General features: G+C 48.3%; 1 protein-coding gene across 1 annotated transcript in view; it reads left to right on the top strand.

Annotated features, from left to right (window-relative positions):
- GRID1 (glutamate ionotropic receptor delta type subunit 1) overlaps positions 1-20,693 on the top strand; it is a 666,870-nt gene that overhangs the window by 387,083 nt on the left and 259,094 nt on the right. The window contains exon 5 of the mRNA XM_061196716.1: positions 13,182-13,235. Within this exon, the coding sequence (XP_061052699.1) occupies positions 13,182-13,235 (54 nt within the window). The remainder of the gene's footprint in view (positions 1-13,181; positions 13,236-20,693) is intronic.

Here is a 20,693-nt window from a genome sequence, read left to right on the forward strand (position 1 = left end):
TACTTCAATGGCAAGTTTCAGAGCACCAGGGAGAGAGAAGAAGGGATGCAGAGAGAGAGAGAGAGAGTGAGAGGGAGAAAGAAGAAAAGAAGGAGGAGGAGGGGAGGAGGAAGATAGGCAGGTGACATAAAGGGAACATGAATCAGAATGACATCGGGATGCTTAGGAGTAACAGTGGATGCAAGAAGATACTGGAGAAACACTATTTTTGTGGATGAGTTAGTACTACCCTATTATGTCTAAGTGAAACAATCAATGTGATAGAAAAATGTTTTAAAGAAATTTCTGTACATGCATAGACTCAAAAATTTACAGCCCATGCACCTTTTCTTAGGAAGATGCTGTAGGATGAGCTTCAGAAAAAGAAAATAAAAACCAAAAAGATAGAAGTAAGTAATAATAAGTATAGAGAATCCAGCCAGCAGAACAGATAGGAAAGTCTCAAGGCAGTCCCTGGTCATCCAGCTGGAGAGCAGGGGTCCATACAGGAGCAGGGGAGAGAGGGCTCTGAGAGGCTGTCTCTGGGGTGAAAGGGAACTGAGAGATGCTTTTGTATGGCTGAGCATTTGGACAAATATATTATAGAACTTGTATAAATACAAATAAAAGTAATTGCTAATGCAAGAAAAGCAGAAGTTGTATAACCAAGAAAATACTATAATCACAGTCTACTACTTGGCAGGGAACAGTGTTTTTGTAATATTGTCTCACAGTTCTGGAGGCTTGAAGTCCAAGATTAAGGTGTCAGCAGGGTTGGTTTCTCCTGAGGCCTCCCTTCCTGGATTGTAGATGGTTGCCTTCTTTCTTTGTCCTCACATGGCCTTTTCTCTGTGAGCTTGCATCCCTCATGTTTCTTATTCTTGTTATAAGGACACCAGTCAAATTGGATTAGGCCCATCTTAATGGCCTCATTTTAACTTAACTCTTTAAAGACCTTGCCTCTAAATACAATTACCTTCTGAGGTCCTGGGGATTGGGGCTTCCACATATGAATATGGAGGGCGACAATTCAGCTCATAACATTCCGAGGACATTTCTGTTAGTGTCCTTTTGTGATTCTTCAAGGTAGGGATATAAATACAGTATATCTCAAACTTTCTCAGCATAGACTTTTTTTTTACAGGAGAACTTTTAGCATCTCCTAAGCCTTTTCCATTCCATAGAACACAATCTGGAAGCTCCCAATTCACAAGGTAAAAGCCAGGTTCCACTGCATAGCGTAAGGCCCTGCTGATTGGGACCTGGCAGTATTTCAGTCCATAACTCATGCTTCATGCTACTGACCCTTACACCCCTGATTTTAAGCCACAGCATGACCAACAATGAGGATGGTTCACACGCACATTTAACTCCAGCTGATAGGTACTTGGGTCAGACAATGCCATGACTGCCTCACCAACAGGCCCTGGGCACAGTGAAGCTTGACATAGTGAGGGAGAACCTGCTGGAAAGAATGGGTGTGTGGTCTCAAGGGCTTCTCCACATGGCCAGTCTGACCTCTCTGGAATGCAGATCTGACCATACATATACCATCCTAACTTGCAAGGCAAGAAGAGGTTCTGGTCTGGCCATTTGGATAGCGCAGTGGCGTGACAGGGCAGGGTAGGGTGCATGGCATTCCAGGGCTGGCCAGGTGGGTGATGAGTTAGTCAGTACACTCAGGGAAGAAAATGAAGCTTTAATTGAGGACCACCATGGAAAAACATTGATTAATAAAGGTTAGAGGATTGGCTACAGGGTTCTTTACACAAATTATATTTTCCGTACTATATCTATGAGCTAAGAAATCTCCATGGCTAATTTTGATTATAATTGATTTTTGCCTCATCTAATAACCTGAGAACCAAATCCTTATTCATAAGATGTGAAGATGTGACTCAACCACCATTCTTAACAAACTGAATGCCCCTTTTCACCTCCAGGCTTATACATGCTGTCCCCTTAGACTGGAAGACCCTCCCATCCTACCACTACCCACCCCCAGCAGGGGGCTTCTACTTGCCAGGCAAGAGTTGGTGTCTGGTTCCTGATTCACTGAAAGCCTCTCTATCACTGCACTTTCTCCCTTGGTCTAGTGGAATTCTCTCTCTTTGTGGCTTTGTCTCTCCCAGTCAGCTGGATTTATTCAAGGATGGGGCCCAAGACTGCCTCATCTCCATGTGCAGCATCCTTCATAGCACCCGGCACCTAGTAGGAGGCCGGGACATGCTTGCTAAATGGGTGGGTGCGTTCTGCTGTTGTCTCCCTCCTACCTGCTCATGGATTTTCCTGAGGGTGACACCTGCTTCTTTGACTTTTCCATCTCGTTAATCCATGAAGTGGACAAGTCAGAGAATCCTGCTATCCTCCTTGGGGCCTCCATCATGTCTTGCTCTTTCCTCAGGAGGGCTATGGGGTGGGTCCCTTTCTAGCCTGAAGCCTCTTGCTTTGTGCCGATGGCCCTTCCCCTGGGCCCTGTACTGCCAGCCGGACACTAGCCAGCACTTGGCCCTTCCCTGGGCCATGGCCAACTGGTACCAGGGAGGACAGAGTCAAGATGCATCACACCCACACTGAATGACCACCAGGGGAGGGGCTGAGCCCCTCATGAGCTTCCCTGTCCTTGGAGTCTGGTGGGACAGATGGCTAGTCCAGACATGGGGACAGGCTGTCTCGTGCCATCATGATTTGAGCTGTACCCTTGGGCTCTCCCACCTGGGCACAGATGATGCTATTCCTGTCTGTGACTCCAAAGAGCTGACCATGTAGTTATATACTAGTTTGTAAGCTTCACTTTCTTTTTCTATTAATAGGGGATCATAAATGATCACCTTCCATGATTGTTGCAAGAATTAGTGGCAATGTAGATTGAGGTTTACATTTTAGAATAAGCACCTTGGAGGCCATATGAAAAATCATGGAAAGACGAGTGTGGATTTGAGGCAAGAATTTTTGAGACCTACAATAATGCCTGTGCTGGGCATTTTTGTTTGTTGATTCATTAATATTAATTCTTTTTATTTGTGCCCCATTTTCCCCCACAAAGTGAATGAAGTACAATTATTTATGTGTGTGTGTATATATATTTGTGTATGCACACACCCACAGGAATAAGAATGTTTGGAGAGTTTAAAGTTTAAAATTGCCCTGGGGGTCAAGGTCATGCCTAATACCAAGATCAGTAGATGAAACCAGTGGGGTGCCTCAGATCAAGGCAGGTTGCAGGACGTGATTGGTGGTAAATTCATTGTTTTTTCCACTCCAGGTACTGAGCTTGGAAGCCTTGTGTTCAGAGAGTTTTTTTTCTCCAAACGATGCCACCCCATGGGTAGGGCCTTTCCAGGTCCTTTGTGCAGGCAGTAGAGGTGGAGGGTGGGGCAGGTGTGCCACACCCCCGAGGATGAAGCACATGAGTATTTGGCTTCTACATCTACTCTGCAGCACAATGCAGAGTGACATGGCTTTACTGTTGGGCTCAGAGGACTTTGCTTAAAAACTAAGCTCCTGGCCATGCCCAGGTCTGGGCCCCAACTGTACAGAGGCTTTGTATTTGGTGAGAATTTATATTGTGGATTCCTCCTCCCTCTTTTCTTTTCACTGAGTTTGCCACATCCTCTCTTCCTTACTCCCCAAGACCTCAGAGCCCCACCCATGGACTCTGAATCATTTTCAGGGGATCCAGAGTCCAAGTGAGCCCCAAGATGAGCAGCTATTTATACCCCAGCTCCCCAGCCCCCTGTCCCCACCCCAGCACAGGGTGTCTCCCTGGCTTTCCTGTGTCACAAATCAGCGACTTGTTTCCTGACAATTCCTGAGCCAGGGAACTCCTCCCCAGCACCCAGAGAAAGAAGCGGTTCTTGTCTCCAGAACTGAAAAGAGATTTTTCTTCCTATTTCATTCTCCCAAAAGTCAGGCTCATAAAAAAGAATACAAATTACACCCAGCAGCTCTTATCAGCGTGGTAAAGAATTGCTACTTTCAACGTTATTGCCTTAAAAAGAATTCAAACGCTTCCATCTTTTAAAAACAATTTAGGTTGGGAAAAGGAATTAGATGCGTGTGCAGAAATGGCTTGCTTGGCACAATTTGAAGGGGTCGCGGTATTAACCTTGAACGATGATGCTTTAATTGAGCAGCAGAGACAGTGTAGTTGTTCCCCCAGTGGACGTCCCGCTGTGGGTCTTGGTCTCTGGGGCTGACAGCCACACGTGGGGGGCAGGCCTCTGAGGCATTATGTGACCCAGTGGCACTAGGAGGGACTTTTCTGCCCCAAACGGTCCCCACTCCCTCCTTCAGCAGCATCTGATGCTGTGGGTCCCCAGAGCCAGTCTTGGGATGCTCACAGCACCGGCTCAAGCTCCAGTATGAACGTGCAAATACCCGTGGGAGGGAGAAAAAAACATTTTTAATCAGTTTTAGACTTTTCTTTGCTTATATCTGAAAATCGCTTGAAGCTGGAGCTGGACAGCAGAGTGTATGAGAAATGGTTCAACGCAGCCACCTGCCACCCAAGAGCAGCGTCCCCTGCCCCCTCCGGGACCACGTGGTGACACTGTTCACAGCCCACTGCAGAGACTGGCAGCTGCTCTTACCGAACCAGAGCGGGTGTAAATAAGCTCAGAAGCCATTTGTTCTGTTGTACACCCCAGTCTCCCCAAATGATTGTGTGGTAGCCTCCATGTGGCCAAGGGCCGGGTATACCTTTTCTTCCATCAGATAAGATTGACAGAAAAGCTGGCTCCCATTCCCTCCCATCAGAACAGCTTGGGTGTCTGTGAGAGTGAGAACACAGAGGGCCTTATTTGGCTTCTCTGCCTTCCAGGTGGCAGGGAAATTATGGACCATTGATTAAAATCCAAGTATCCATCAGTTTCTACTCATCGGCACTGCCTGGCTTCACTTCTCCAAGTTGATCTTATTAAACAGATCGTGCCTGCGAGCGGACTCCATTTCATTTTTCTGCTGATATTAACACTTCGTCATAAATTGTCCACATGTAGCATATTCTCACTTTTTATTACAGTCAATTGCACTGCCTGTACAGCCCTGGAACCTGTCTCTGTTTCATCTGAAGGATCCACAAATGATCTGTAATGAATCTTCATCCCCCAGAGGCCGTGAGCTGGCCCTTCTGCCCTCTGTACGAAGTGGGAAGGTGGTTTGGAAGAGCTGTTTATCTCAAACTTGGTAAACAGGGGGGACTGAGGGCAGGGAGGTCTCATGATTGACTAGAAATTGTTTAGATCCATCAGATTTTTACATGTACTTAGTCAATTATGCTTTCTTTTTTTTTTTTTCCCAATAGTTTTTCTGAGATCAAAGCAAGTGTAAGAAACAAATCTCATGAACAACACTCTCTCTCAGGTGTGATGGTAATATCTTTTTAAATGCCATCGATGGACCAAACTAGTCCAGAACTTATTGTGTTGCTAAGCAGGATAGATGGGAACTTTCATCAGGAGGTTCAGAACTCAGCACAGGGCTTCCCTGGTGGTGCAGTGGTTAAGAAATCTGCCTGCCAATGCAGGGGACACGGGTTTGAGCCCTGGTCCGGGAAGATCCCACATGTCACGGAGCGACTAAGCCCGTGTGCCACAACTACTGAGCCTGCACTCTAGAGCCCGCAAGCCACAACTACTGAGCCCGCGTGCCACAACTACTGAAGCCTGCACACCTAGAGCCCGTGCTTCGCAACAAGAGAAGACACCGCAGTGCGGGGCCCGCGCACCGCAACGAAGAGTAGCCCCCGCTCGCCACAACTAGAGAAAGCCCGTGAGCAGCAATGAAGACCCACACAGCCAAAAAAAAAAGAACTCAGCACAAATGAAGAAACGATTACATTCCCACAAAAAAGCTCTAAAATTTGATCATGTTGGCATCAGCATCTAAAGGTCATGATATCTTGCATTTATCCACCTTTCACATTCACTTCACTTCATTCTCAGGTTCTCACAGATGTGTAGAAAAAGGATGCTACTTTCAAATACAGGCAGGATTTACTTCGCACAACACAGTGTTAACTGGAAATTAAGTGCGTATCGATGCCGTAGGAAGCGAGGACACAGGCCCCTCATGTGTGGGTTTCCATTAGTTCAGTACCTACTGTGCAGAGTGATGGCTGCCTGTATGTCAATATCCCTTTGCACTGTACTGGGCTTCCTATTTATGCCCCTGACCTTCCTCATACTGAGCACCAGGGAAATATGCAGGCGTGTGAACCCACCATTCATTTCTTCCATAGACATCTTCTGAAGTTCACTGTCTGCCAGGGTTGCATGGTAACTGCACCAGACCTTGGCCCTCGAGGAGCTCACCTCTTGGTGACGGACTGGAAGCTGCTCTCCATATACAGAAACCCTTTGGAAACCAGAGGACCACCTGACCCAGGGGTTCTGGGGAGGGGTGGTGGCAGGAAACTCCAGAATCCAAGACCTGACTTTACAGAAGTCCCTGTGGCTCCACACGCCAAGCCTCACCACTGTCTGCATCGTCTTCACGCTCAACTCTTGGTTTTTCATTAAACATCTACAAAAAGTGCCAAGAATGAGTTTGTCTTTGTTTGGTCCCTGAGTCGGCATGATACACTCAAAAGTGCGTGGGATCTGGCATCTGAAAGACTTGATTATGCTGCCTCAGTTGCACTGACTTGCTGGGAGACTTTGGGCAAGTTTCCCCATCTGTAGGCTCAGAACCTCTGTCAGTGGGCTGTTGTGAGACTCAGGGAGGTTTCATGTGCAGAGGGCTTAGCTCCGGGTCAGGTGGCAGAGTTGTTCAGTGAGTGTCAGTGATTGGACCCAGCCTGCAAGCAACCCTCACCTCCATCCAGCCTCTCCCAGCCAGAGCGTTTCCTGAACTCCCAGGCCACAGGCTCAGCTCTCCCTCAGCAAAAACACCCTCTTACTGTCCCAGAGTTATGTTTGGAAGCTATGCAAGATTAATTCTGCCACACCTTCCCCAGATGGCCTTGTGTAGCTGGGGTGATTTCCTTGTCTCCACCATCCTCCAGCAAACTCCCCTTCTGTCCCCCGACACACACACATGTGCTCAGGTGGCTGAATTTCCTGCTCCCACCAAGGGTGAGGGCCCTGGGCTTCAAGGAAGCTGTAGCAGAACGATCGGTGAGGTGGGAACAGAAACCTCACACTCGGTCAGGAGGTGCCATCTATTGGGAAGGGTCTGGGAGAGGAAACTGGAAAAGAGACCCACATAGGGCCCAAGATTCCCCACTCAGCTCTAGGAGTAAGGATGGAGCCAGAAGTAGGAGCCGTGGGAGACTGGGGGAGATCTTTAAGGCAGTTTTCTGGTGAAAAGAAGGCTCCAAGAGGTTCTAGAGAAAAGGCTGGAGTACAGAGGGCCAGAAAGTATCTGAGCCAGAAGTTCAGGCCCTTTTCCCAAGAAGGCAGCCCCTGGGAACCATGGTGTGGCCTGACCTAGTGATAACTGCCCTTTATGGGGTTCCTCATGGTGGTTCTGGGCATATCTTTTGAAACTCGGGCCTCATGGTGGCTGCTTTGCTGATTTCCTTATAAATGGGCTCCTGAAATTGTCCGTAGTCTCACCATCAGCTACTCCTCTTCCTTGCAAATGGGGGGCATTGCACTCCCTCGTGCTTCAGAGGGGTGACATTGCACAGAGAGAATTGTTCCTAAATAGCATGTTGTTGCAAAGGCAGCAGTGGGTCTTTAAAGTTAGCTCAATATCTGTCCTTGGGAAAATGCCAGGCCCCGGGCTCCATGGGGAGAATGTTCTGAAATGTTAGAGTTGGGGTTTTAAAGAGATGCTAGTCGTTGACAAGCTTTCATTATCTCAGGCTCCCAGTGTTGGGGGGTGGGGGATGCTGGATAAGTGGCCAGCAATTAACATGTACATGAATAGTCAATGGCATTTGCACTTTGTAAAATAAATCCTCAGCGATGTTGCTGGAAGGCTTTCATGTGGAGGTTTTTTCCACTCCATTTACTATTCCTTGAGGCCAAGATAAAGTGAAACAGCCTCAGACTTGACAACGGCAAGTGGTACAGTGGTCTCATACTTAGGAGGATAAGTTAACCTGGGAAGGAAGGCACCGCGGCTAGTAAGGCCATTTTCTTAGATATGAAAAAAAAGATCATTTTGTTCCCATAGTCAGAGGGCCAGGCTCAAAGGCTCGTACATTTGCTCTGACGGTTGTCCAGGCCTTTTAGGGAGCTGCATTATCAAGGGAAAAGAACATAGGCTTTGGGGACAGATGGACCTGAGTTCAAATCCAGTCTCTACTAACAGAGGGGCTTGTGCAAGGTCCGAGTCTAGATCTAGATCTTAGTTCCTCGGCTGTGAAATGGGGCTGAGAACCTACCTGGCTCCTTAGGGTGTTGTGAACCAAGCGAGACCTGTGGCTTGTCAAGTGGACGGGTTGTATTGAAGTATCTGGCTGGTGCTTGATAAAAGCAGGCTCTCGTCGCCCTTGGAAATGGCTGCAACTTGGTTCTGCATGAAAGACTGAGAACACAGAGGAAACGGAACAGGCTGGAGATGCTTCCTCTGATCCCTCAGAACTTCTGTCTTCTCCGCTTCCGTCCAGTTGTTTGCATATTAGCACTGATCCTCACTTTCACATGGTCCCAGCCTCTTCCAGGCGAGCTGCCCCACACATCCCATTCCTGGCAGTGCTAGGGGCTGCTGTCATTTTGGGAGCCAGGAGCTGGGGTTTGGTCTGCCTCTGCTTCCCTATGGAAACTGGGATCAAGGTGGCTGGGTGTTCAGGACAGCATCTAAATGTCCCCTGACGCCTGGCAAGCCTGCAGGATGGTGTGTCCTGCATCACTTATACTCTGGCTCCATAGATGCGACTGGCCATAGGAAAAGGCACCCTGAGGTTCGGACAGGGGCTGCTGCTCACGGACGAGGGGACACATTCCCTCCTCCAGGTGTGGGTGTGGGAAGAACAGCTGCCTTCCGCTTCCTTTAACAGGGGTCTACCTATGACAGTGCACTTATCTCTCAAAAGGGTGGTATGTGGGTGTCAGAACAAGGGCAGATGTCCAGTTCAAGTGATGTCCCTTCCCACTGGCTGGCTGTGTCCACCATCCCAGCTCTTAGCCTGGGCTACATGCCACCTGAAGCATTTTGGGTCTCCTCTTCTATTCAAAAGGGGCTAAAACAGGAGTCAGCATGATTCTTTAGAAGTTCCCACCTCCTCAGTTCTTCTTCTAAAGTTCTCCACTTGCCACTCTATTGAGGGACCCCAGGAGTCAGGCCTTTGGGTTCTGATGGTCTGGCATAGCCTTTCAGGGACTCACAGCAATGACCTAAGCAGGGCTGCCTGTGCTGTGCGGAGGCATTGCACCACTGCGGGCATCTCTGGGGTTCATTGAGACCCAGTTTCCAGGGTCTGTGCGGAGCTCCTGAAGTTGCTCAGGACTCCACCACCTGCCACTGCATTATTTAGTGGGGAGTTTCACAGCCATGGTGCCCCGTTCCAGGAGAGAAGCCCGGTTGCAGGAAACCAGCCTCCCTACCTGCGGTGGGCAAGTGACCAGGAGCCCAGCTGGAGCAGAAGGCCAGCTCCACTCCCTGCCTACCCATGGAATGAAGGGCCTGCCCTTACTTGTCTAGTTGGTCCAGCACTTCTCTGCAGATGCCAGTGGTGTTTTGCAGTGGTAAACCTGCAGCGTGGCTGGGATGAGGGGAGGCCCCACTGTGCTGCCCTGAAGGGTCTATGGACTCATAGAGGAGGCAGTGCTGACCATACCTGCGTGTTTGTTATTGGTCTATTGGCTCCACAGCAGCATGGACGAGACTCCTGGCTCACACCCATATGCAGGAGAGTTAGGGCAGCTGCTGTGTGTGTCTGGTGCCGTCTGTTGACTGAAAGAAGGAACACATGAGAGATTACCCACTTCTACACATTCAAAAGAGACCATTGAAGGACAACCAGCCAGGAGATGTGAGTGGAAGGAGTAGGGAGGGCCTTCGTGTTCACTGATCATCCATAGTGAGCTTCTTTCTGGGCTGGAAGCTTCACCCGTAATTTCATTTAATTCTCACAGTAACTTTAAGATAGGAGGCGTTTGTCTCAGGTTGGGTCCCCCGAAGCAGACTTGGGGGCAAGAGAGTGTGTGACAGTGATTTAGTAAGAAGTGTTCCCAGGGGAATTTAAAAAAACAAACCTGGCTGGGGAGTGGGAACGTGGAACAAGGAAGTGAAAGCAGCCAGCGAGGGTGCATGAGCGAGGTCGTGTGGGCTGGCCCCGCAGAAGGAATCCAGAAACAGCTGAGCTCACACTCTGGGCAGTCCCCATCAGGGAACGGGGCAGCTGGGGTTTGGATACGAGGCACCCTCAGTCCTTGGTGAGGGTGTACATTTTCCCGAGTGCCAAGGAAGGTTCGGACAGCTGGCCACAGTGCCTGCCATTGGCAATGAACGCATACGGGGAGCCACTGGACTCCGAATTCCTAATGGGATTTGAGAGGGACCAGGGCAGAGTGTCAATAGTACTGCTGGCCTCCGAACACCCTGTATGCGTGGGACTGCCGCTCAGAGAGGTGGAATAGCTCACCCAGGAGCACTCAGCTAAGCAGAGGCAGACCTGGGATTCGACCGTCCTGTGCTTGCCTGCCCCCTCCTTACCTTGCTGGCTCTGAGGTGAAAGGGAGGTCTTGGGGGCCTCCACCTGCCTCAGACATGGCTGGGGAGGAACAAGGAAAGGATGGCACTTAGAAGGGGACATGTCCACTGGGCTGGGAACATTTAGGGCTCTGCCCACAGAGCTGGCAGCTCTCCAGCCATCGGGGGGAGGGGTGTTCTTGCTAAATCTGCAGTCACTTCTCCTCACCATCTATCTCAGCTTCTGTGGGAGTTGCACCCTCTGGAAAAGGCTGTAGCCAAGTGCTATTTATCTCCGTGTGGGGAAAAGAGGCTTAACAAATTAGCTAATTGGTGAGGGAAAGTAGGACAGGAAAGTTGGCCAGTTGTCCTGTGGGGTTTTCTGATCAATTCTTTCCATCAGTATCTTCCACTCATGAGGATGAGACCAGGCGGGAAGATGCCTTAATGTAGCCAGGGCTCCCACCTGCTTCCTGGGATGTCCTGGCAACTGAGTCAGGTCCTCTGCACTGCTGGCTCCTGCAGGGACACTGGAGGACCTCTCACCTGTACAGGTGCACCTATACCTTCAGATTCACAGAACTGTACATTCTGGAGTAGAGCTCCCAGCTCCAGAGGCTAAGAGTCAGGGTTCAGAGCTCTGAAACAACACAGCATGTCAGGCACATGACTATTCCCAGTGAGTTAGGAATCCAAGGAGTGCGTCCCAGGATCTGCATTCTTAAAAGCTCCCTAGGAGGTTCTTACATGCAGCCAGACTTGAGACTCATGGCTGCAGAATGCCAGTGCATGATGGCGTGTTACTCCTCACCTGTGGTCAACCTCCGTGTTGATACTTGCATATCATATATGGCCCTGCTATCTGCCTTCCATGCAGGCATTTCCACAATGAGATCTTGTTGCTCCTGCGGCAACCCATTCCATCTTGAACTCCTTGGAAAGTCAGGAACTTCTCTTCTATATTGAGTTGATATCTGCTCCCCTGAGTACAGGAGCCTTTGGTCCTAAATCAACTCTCAGAGGCTGCAAAGAGCAATTCCAGCCTCTCTTGCACACCTGCACTGTCCCTGGTGACTGTAACTGGCCATCAGTTTTCACTGTCCCATTCTGTGACCGCTTCCAGTCTGGAGTGCCCCCTGTCATGCAGGGTGGCCCAGTAGTCAGCCCCCCAAGGGGTAGCACAGACCCCCAGCCCCTGGGTTACTGGAGCAGGGAGGCTCCTTACCACTCTGTGACTCATCTGTTAAGAAGAACGAATCAGATCTCTGTGTACTGAAGAGGAAAGATATTTTTGATACACTAAGTCAAAAATGACAGTTGTAACCTGATGTGCATTTCATGATCCCATTTTAATAAAAACATCTGTCTGATAAGTGTATGTAGATACATACATGCAGAAGTGACTGAAAACTTCTGGAAGGGGCCATTTGGAACAATCTCTGGGGGATGAATTTGGAGGGATACGTGGGGTGTTTTCACTACTGTAGTGCATTAAAAAATGGGGCAGGTTTATGGGATAATTTTGAACATTTTAATTTTTCTGTATTTTTCCAAATAAAAAAGTGACAAAAATTACATTAAAAAATACCAAAAAAAGTAAAAATAAAAGAGGACTACAATCTGAGCTCTCTCCCAGGTTCATAGATGGCCTGGAACAGTGCCTGGCACTCAGCAGTATTTGGCTCGTGCTAACTGTGAGTATTCTTACAAGACAGGCTTGAAAACTCTCAGTTCCTCCTCTTTTTCAATCTGTTGGATTACCAATTAAAAAAGGGAAAGAGCACTCATGAAAACATATGAGAAACAAAATAAGTAACTGGGTCCTATCTGCTTCGCCCTCCTATACTTCATTCACATCTTCAACAACAGTATTCACTTATATATTGAACACCTACTGTGTGCTGGTTATAGTGTAAGGTTTTGAGACACAAACGTGACAGCCAGATGTGGCCCCTGACCTCATGGAGACCCCCAACTTGGTGAAGGAGATAGACAATAAAAAATAAATAAGCTGATAATTATTCAAGTACAGACATGGCAAGTGCTATAAAGAAATAGAACAAAATGCTCTAAGAGAGAATGATGGGGATGGGGGTCACTGCCCTGGAGCAAAAAAGAGCCAGTTCTAGGGTCCTTGATGGGTTCTTTAGAGCTGAAGACAGCTCAGAGCCCCAGCTGTGAGCTGCCATCTTCCTGGGTGTTGTTTAGCTAGGCTGGACAAGCTTCTGTAAATCCCTTGTTCCAGATTCCTGATTCTCTAGCCTCAGGCAGTGATGAGACATTCCCCCCTGAGCACCCCTCCAGAAAGGTGTTTGCAGGCATTCTCCAAGAGGAGAGAGAGGAGGGATGTCCCTGCCCATGGCCCTGTGACGCCTCCTGGAACTGCACTGGCGCATGAGAGCTCCGAAGAACAGCAGGAAATCAGATGTCCATGTTCAAATGATGCGTCTTGTAGCTAAGGCAGCCAGAGCTGGCCCCAGGGGGATGGCGTGTTTTGTGCAGAAAAAAATTTCCAGAAACAATGTTTATCAAACTCTATCTCGGCAGTCATCCTGTGCATCTGCCAGCTTCTGGCTTGCTTCTGGTCATGTTTTTTTTTTCTCTCTCTCTCTCTGCAGGCCGTGGAGACCAACCTGGCTTCCAAGGACAGCCACTGGGTCTTTGTGAATGAGGTAAGAGCCCCAGAATGGTGAGGGGCGTGGCCTGCACTGAGCCCCCGCCCCTTGGGAAAGTGCAGAGTGATCCTTTCAGGCTCAACTCTGACTTGGGGTGCTGGAATAGATTCCAGGGCTCCACCGTGCAAGACAACAGGTGAGAGAGGTAGACAGAGCTTGCCAAGATACTCACCTGGAGCAGGTGGAAACCAGGGGAAGAGTGGAGATCTGAGTCCAGGAGGAAGTCAAGAGTCAATGAGAAGTGGTGTCAGGCATTAGATGTGCAGGGTGAGGGGAGGTCACCAGTCAGGGGTCAGAGACTGGAGAGATGAGGGTGGGTTAGAAAATGGGGTGCAGAGGGGGTGGGCAAAGGAATGCAGAGGGGATGGAGGCTGCATTTCCTGCAGGAGGTTGAAGGTATGTGTGTTATGTGACTCTGCGTGAGGGTGTGTGTATAAGAGTGCATAGGTGTGAGTGTGTAACTATATATTTGTGAGAGTGTGGATGTGTGTGCATAAGTGTGTGTGTGCATGTCAGTATGTGTATGAGTATATGTGTGTGTGTATAGGTGTGTGTGTATGTGTATGTGTGTGCACACCCGCCCGTGCAGCTGGTCAGGGCACGGTTCAGTGTAACCATTTAAAGGGGGTAAATGGGAAATCTCTCCCATGACTGACCATTCCACTGGTTTGGGTCCTGGGAGGAATGGGCACACCAAGGTTTCGCTGCAGCCTGGTCTGCTCTCCACCAATGACACCGTAACTTGTCCTGGCCACCTCCACGCTGCAAACATTACACGGGAGTGGCCTGTGATGCCGTGCCCTCTGCCCGCACATCCATTCAGGAAGCACCCACCAAGGCAGCCTGGTGACCCTCGCCAGCTATTAACACAGCTGACTCTAGAAAGTGCTTCCTGGCACGGGCTTTCATCAGCCCTGTGGCCTTCTGTTGCTCCTAAATTAACTGATCGATTTCTAATGGCCACATACTAGAAGATGCAAGGTTTATTGTGCAGGTAATTTATGCTTTTATGATGTGTGTTTCTTCATCGGCTCGGTGCTACTATGGCTGAAAGAGCTTGGGGTGGCTGATTTTATAATTTTGCAGGTAGTATCAGATAGTAACTGCTTGCAAGGCCCACTTTTCGTGGTCTGTCCATAAATTCATATCTTATAGCACCATGTCTACACGGGCCAGTGGGAGACATGCGAGGTAACTGCCCATTTCCCTTGGGTTGCGGATGGTTGTGCTGGTAATTAGGAGAAGGGACATGACAGCCACCTCCCCTTTCTTCAGAGCCTGACAGAGTCCTCCATGGTCCCTGGGAAGTTTGATCCTCTGGGCTTTGCCATCGTCTTTATAGGTTTCTTTTATTTTGGGGGAAGGATGCATTCTATGTACCACTTAAGGCAAATATCTAGTGCTGGCTTTATTTTAGGGGGGGCTCCTCCAAATTGGATAGCCAATGTTTCTCTATTGCCAGTCTTCAAAAAGTGCTCTATTTTTACATTTCTAACTTATTTCCTTTTTCCTCCCCTGCATCCTGACCCACTCCCAGGGCCCTCTTGTCTGTCCCTCTTATTCCCTTTAGAGGGCTGGGGTTAACGCTAGCCAATGTGAAGTGCCCCCAGGGCATTGCCGGGGTGGCTGGAACCCAGGACTTACTTAGTGCCACTGGGAGGCATCAGGTGTGGGCACACCTGTCGGAGCCACACTGGAACAGCCGCACCCAAGAGGATGGCTGTGTTCCACCCCAGTCGTCAGTGCACCGCACCGTGAGCTGGCACACCAGTCATGTGACTGTCCCTGGGATAAGTGTGTCCTCCTCCAGAAGTGACCTCCCTCTTTCTTGGTTTCCTTTTCTATGGGGAGGCCAAGCACTTGTCAGGGCATTTTGTGTTTGTTAACATCCTTATCTTCATCAACAACCCTGTATGTCAGTTATTACCGTCCTCATTTTGCAGATGGGAAAAGGGAGGCTCAAGAGGATAAATCACTTGCTCAAGGTCATATAGCTATTGAATGGTGCATTTGGGATTCTGTATGATGACTGGCTCCAGAGCCCTTTCCACCAAAGGGCACCATCATGCATGTGGCCCTGACAATGATCCTTAACCTATGGTCAGGGTCTAATTCAATAAGGTCAGTCAGTAGGGCTCAGGTATGCATACTGACAGGGACACTCTTGGGCTGGCCTTGGTGTCAGCTCATGGACATTCCTGAAGCCTGCGATCTAAAGGTGGGTCCTTTTGTAAAGCTTTGACCCTTAGACCCCAGTGTGGCCTCTGGTTAATAACTAAGATGTTCTCTAAATTGACTTATCCTTAGGAGCTAGCCATATTCAGAACTGCTGTTTCCTATTACAGCATGGCCCCACTGGGAACAAGTCCTGTTATTCTTATGACAGTTAGATTTCCAGGCTTTATTCAAAGAGCCACAGACAAATATTTTCCCAGTGCTTTTCCATTTATCATATGTGATGGCTAGGAAAAAATAAAATAGGAAAAGAAGAGGAGCAGACATTTGGTAGCTCCAACATGGTCTCCAGAATCCAGCATCTACACTGGGGCCCCATCTTCCCTCTTCCTGAGCTGCTCCCCACTTCTCTGGAGGAAGTTCAGTCCATCAGATGAGCTGAGGTCTGTGCCTCTTCCTACCACGTTTTTCTCCAAGGCGGTCCTCCGGCTCCACCCCCTGCTTCCCTCATTCCTTACAGGCTCTGTCCTCCAGTTTCTCTCTCTATATTTGACTTTCTTAATATATTTTCCTGGGTTCAAGATAAACATTCAAGGGCACATATTTTTGTTTGCTTTCTTCATGCAGTGGTTTTCTTAATATATCTACCCCTTCACCAGTGAATATTGGTGTTGCAGGTTACAAGCCTGTTTTATTTGGAGAAGGGGTAATTGGATACAGAGAAAAAGGTTTGCGAGTATGTGAGCCTCACTGACAATTTCTACAGATCTCTGGGCTCCACTGTGGGGACACTGGCAAGCAGGTGTGCTTTGGGGTGTAAACTCTATTTTTATTGATTGATTAAATTACACATTAATTTGGAGGAGGATGGGGGATTCAAAAGAACGTGTGGAAGGCAAATTTGAACATTAGTCAAGGTGGCCACTAGGCCATGAGTCCCTTGAGGACGTGGTCAGAATCCAGCTCACCACTGAATCCCCAATACCCCATGCAAAGAGTAGATTCTTAAAAAGATTTGGTTGAAGGCAAGTCGATGTACTTAGGATAGGGTAGAACAAGTTGCTTTGAATAGTACTTCCCAGCCAGCCTCCGAGGAAAGACAAAGGCAACAATTAAGATGGGAGGCTCAGGGATGGAGGGGACAGCGCTGGGTCATTCATCGGAAGCTACCGGTTCAGGACCAGTCAGACTTGACTTTGGCTCCCAGAACCTCTTTTTTTTTTTTTTTTTATAATAACCATGAGGATGCAGATACTGGGATTCACATTTATTTATTTATTTAGTTATTTCTGGCTGTGTTGGATCTTCGTTTCTGTGCGAGGGCTTTCTCCAGTTGCGGCAAGCGGGGGCCACTCCTCATTGCGGTGCGCGGGCCTCTCACCATCGCGGCCTCTCTTGTTGCGGAGCAAGGCTCCAGACGCGCAGGCTCAGCAATTGTGGCTCACGGGCCCAGCCTCTCCGCGGCATGTGGGATCCTCCCAGACCAGGGCTCGAACCCGCATCCCCTGCATTGGCAGGCAGACTCTCAACCACTGCGCCACCAGGGAAGCCCCCAGAACCTCTTTATCAGCTGGTCTGGAGAGCTTTCTGTCCACGTGGCTCTGGCCCAGTGATGCACAGGTGTCCTCAGTGCTGGGTGGAGTCGGGACGCAGTGGAGAATGCCCTCCCTGAGAGGCTCTGTGTCCAGGCAGGACACATCTGCCTCATAGCCTGGCCTCTTGGGAACTTTTTGGAGGAAATTCTTTTATGGAATATGTCTATCTCTCCAGCCTCTTCCAGAACCATCTGTGAAGGGGACTTGAAGCACTCCATTTGTTAGTGGACAGCTCTCATGGTTAGACTAACTCCTCCAGACATAGAAACAAAAGCAAGCTTTGATGGAAATGGTTCAAGAAATGCAGAAGCACATGCATAACCCTTGCACTTAGGTTTTGTCAGCAAGTGATGCTCTGAGCTGTGTTCTGTGGCTCAGCAGGGGCCCAGGGGGAGGTGGGCTCTAGGAGGGAAGAGTCACATCCAGCAGGCCCTCACATCCTGCCTCCTTGCCAGCTGATGTTCATGACCCCCACATCCCATATCTTTGTTCTCTGAGCTCCAGACCCACGGATCCAGATGCCTTCTGGACTCAGCCACTTGGAAGCCTCATGACCACCTCCAGCTCAGTGCATCTCTTTCTGAACTCATCATCCTCCCCCTAACCTGGTTCTCACCCAGTGCTCCAATCCCAGGGATCAGTATCTCCATCCTATTTGTTGGCTCCCTAGCCAATGGAGAAAAGCCCACATCCTGCTCCCTGCCTCAGAACCTGCTCCAGGATGACCCCATCACACCTTTCCATGCTTTTGTACTTCTTACCCTCTGCCCACTCTCCCATGGCTCATCCATGCAAGCAGTGGGTGACTTGTTGTTTCCTGTATTTATTTTCCTTTCCTGGCTCTGGACCTTTGCTAGGATTTTCCTTTATTCCTGGAATGCCTGTCTCTGACTATCAAGGACTTACCTTTCCTGCAAGAGTTTGCTAAACATTGCCTCTGCCAAAAGGTCTTCGTGGATTTCCCAGTAGGGTTATTCCTTCTCCTGGCATCCTGTACTCCTCACCCCAGTTATGCTGTGTTGGGGCCTTGATACACATGCCTGGCTTCCCGAACAGCCTATAAGTGAGGCCTGGACCTCCTTTCTGTCAAGCTCCCTAGAGCCTCCAGCATGAGGGGCTCACACACAGAGGAGGTGCTGGGTTAAGCCTCCTGCTCTGCATCTGCCTCCTGCTTCCTCACCTTGACTCTGCTTGTTTAATTGCCTAGATGTAGAGGAAGAGGCATTTATAACCTCCCAATCCTTCAGGAACTCAGAAAGCTGTGATCCTGCTTCATGAGCTACTGCTGTCAACACCTCATGTTCCGTTGCATCTCCTTTTCCTGTGCCTGCATTTCAAGTCCTGTGGGGTACAAGCTCTTCCTCTCGGGCACACAGGCTCCCCTGTGCCCTGGACAGGCCATTGGCAGGTGGTGGAGCAGCCAGGGAGGAGGGCAGGGGAAGCACTGGCCAGGCTTCCTGCAGCAGTCTCCACACTGGGCTCGGGGGAACACATGTTCTGCTAATTCGTAGGTGCTTTGTGGAAAAAGGATTCTGTGATCAAAGAGGGCGGATAAGTTAAACAGCAAGAAACAGGTGTCTCCTGCAGGCATCTTCCATCTCTAATGCATACTGTGCTTTCCAAGGATGAAGTGGTGCACTCTGGCTGCCACATGCATTTGTGTTTCAAACACACTCATGTGCTTTTTCTCTCGACATCTGCTCACCTGTATGCTGGAATAGGTCTTTGGCAGGTGGTGGGCTGCCAGGGTCCATAACATAGAGTTCATATTCCTCCACGTGGTCTATGAGGCTGTTGATGAGCTGACTTCAGAGCCCTCTCTGGTCTCAGTTCCAGAGATTGCTTGTCTTCTAGAGCTGCTGTGCCTGTATCATAAGACATCTCTGCCACCCCAGGTGCAGGGTCATCCCAGTGTCTGGACCTCTTCATAGCCCCCTCTGCCCAGAGTGTTCTCCTGTTGTTGCCCCTCAGGCCCCGGCCCCCACCTTATCACCTTCACTGGTTTACCACCAACAAACATTCCATAAGGACCCTCTGGGTACAGACCTTGGCCTGCCCCAGAGGAGACTCCCGTCAACAGTCCAGAGAACATCACTGTAGACTTTCAAACCATCCCTACCCCCAAACACACACTGAGTTAAAGCAAATGAAAATGAGATTAGGCTACACATGCATAATGTAGGGGAGAGAAATGCTAATATACTAATTGAAGAAAACAAGAATAAATAGACCATGATATGCATGCTGAATCAAATAGCTTTAAGAAATCTCTATTTGTGGCACAGAGGAAGAGAGGGAGGGTAAAGATTTAACTTTTTTTCTTCCTTTCATGTTGAAGATTCCAGTTCTGTTCGGATGTTAAGTCCCTGTACCATTTACCGTCTGCAAATTTCATTTAGCAACACTCCAGAACAATTATGTTTATTGTAATCGATTCACTTGTTTCTCTCCCCAGCCCCACTGAGGAGTCCTTGAGGACAGGGGCCACATCTTAGCCAGCTCTGTAGCCCACTGAGAGCCCAGAATGAAGAATAGGAGCTGCTGTTTATCAGACATTAGATGGAGCCAGGCACTGTTTCTGAGCATCACTTTTCAAATCTATTTTTTACTTAAAAATTAACCACTTTATTGAGGTTTAATTCGCATACAATAAACACACATATTTAAATGTACAATTTTTCTTTGCCATATGTATACACCTGTGAAACTGTAACCACAATGAAGGTGGTGAACATATACATCACCCCAACAGTGTCTTCATGCCCCTTTGTAATCCCCACCCCTGTCCTACCTTCCCCACTCCCCAGGTAGTCTGTCTCTCTCTCTACAGACTATTTATATTTTCTAGAGTTTTATATAAGTGGAATCATAGAGTACATGCTCTTCTTTTCTTCTATTTTGCTATGGCTATTTCCCTCCAGATAATTATTTTTTTGAGATTTACCCATATTGCAATATACAACAATAGTTCTTTTTATTGATGAGGCATGTTCAATTGTATGACTACACCACAATTTGAACATAAATTTACCCCTTGATGGGCATTTGGGTTGTTTGAGAATTTTGGTGATTACAAATAAGGCTGCTATGAACCTTCATATACAAGTCTTTGTATGGACAAAGGCTTTCATTTTCCTTGGGTACACATTTCCAAGTGGAATTGCATTGTTGTATGGCAGATGTACGTTGAATTCTTTAAGAAACTTCCAGGTTATATGAGAATTCCAGTTGTTCCACATCTTCTTCAGTATCTGGTTTGATCAGGGTTTTTGATATTAGCCACTGTAGTGGTGTGTAATGGCACCTCATTATGGTTGTAGTTTTCATTTCCCTAACGGCTAACGATACTGAGCATCTTTTCAGGTGTTTATTTGCCATCTATATCTATAGCTTCCTTGGGGGGGAAGCTGAAATCATTGATTTGAGAACTTTATTTTTCTTTACTGCTTTAAACTTCCTTTAAGTGATTTAATGGCATCTCCCAAATTTTGATATGCTGTATTTTCATTGTTATTCAGTTCAAAATACTTTCTATATTACCTTTTGATTTCTTCTTTGACCCATGGGTTGTTTAGATGTGTGTTATAATAGTCTCTAAATATTTGAAGATTTTTCAGGGATCTTTCTCTTACTGATTTTTAATTTAGCTCCATTATGGTCAGAGACCATAGTTGAATTACTTGAA

Source organism: Eubalaena glacialis, chromosome 1 (assembly GCF_028564815.1).
Source record: "Eubalaena glacialis isolate mEubGla1 chromosome 1, mEubGla1.1.hap2.+ XY, whole genome shotgun sequence".
Taxonomy (NCBI): domain Eukaryota; kingdom Metazoa; phylum Chordata; class Mammalia; order Artiodactyla; family Balaenidae; genus Eubalaena; species Eubalaena glacialis.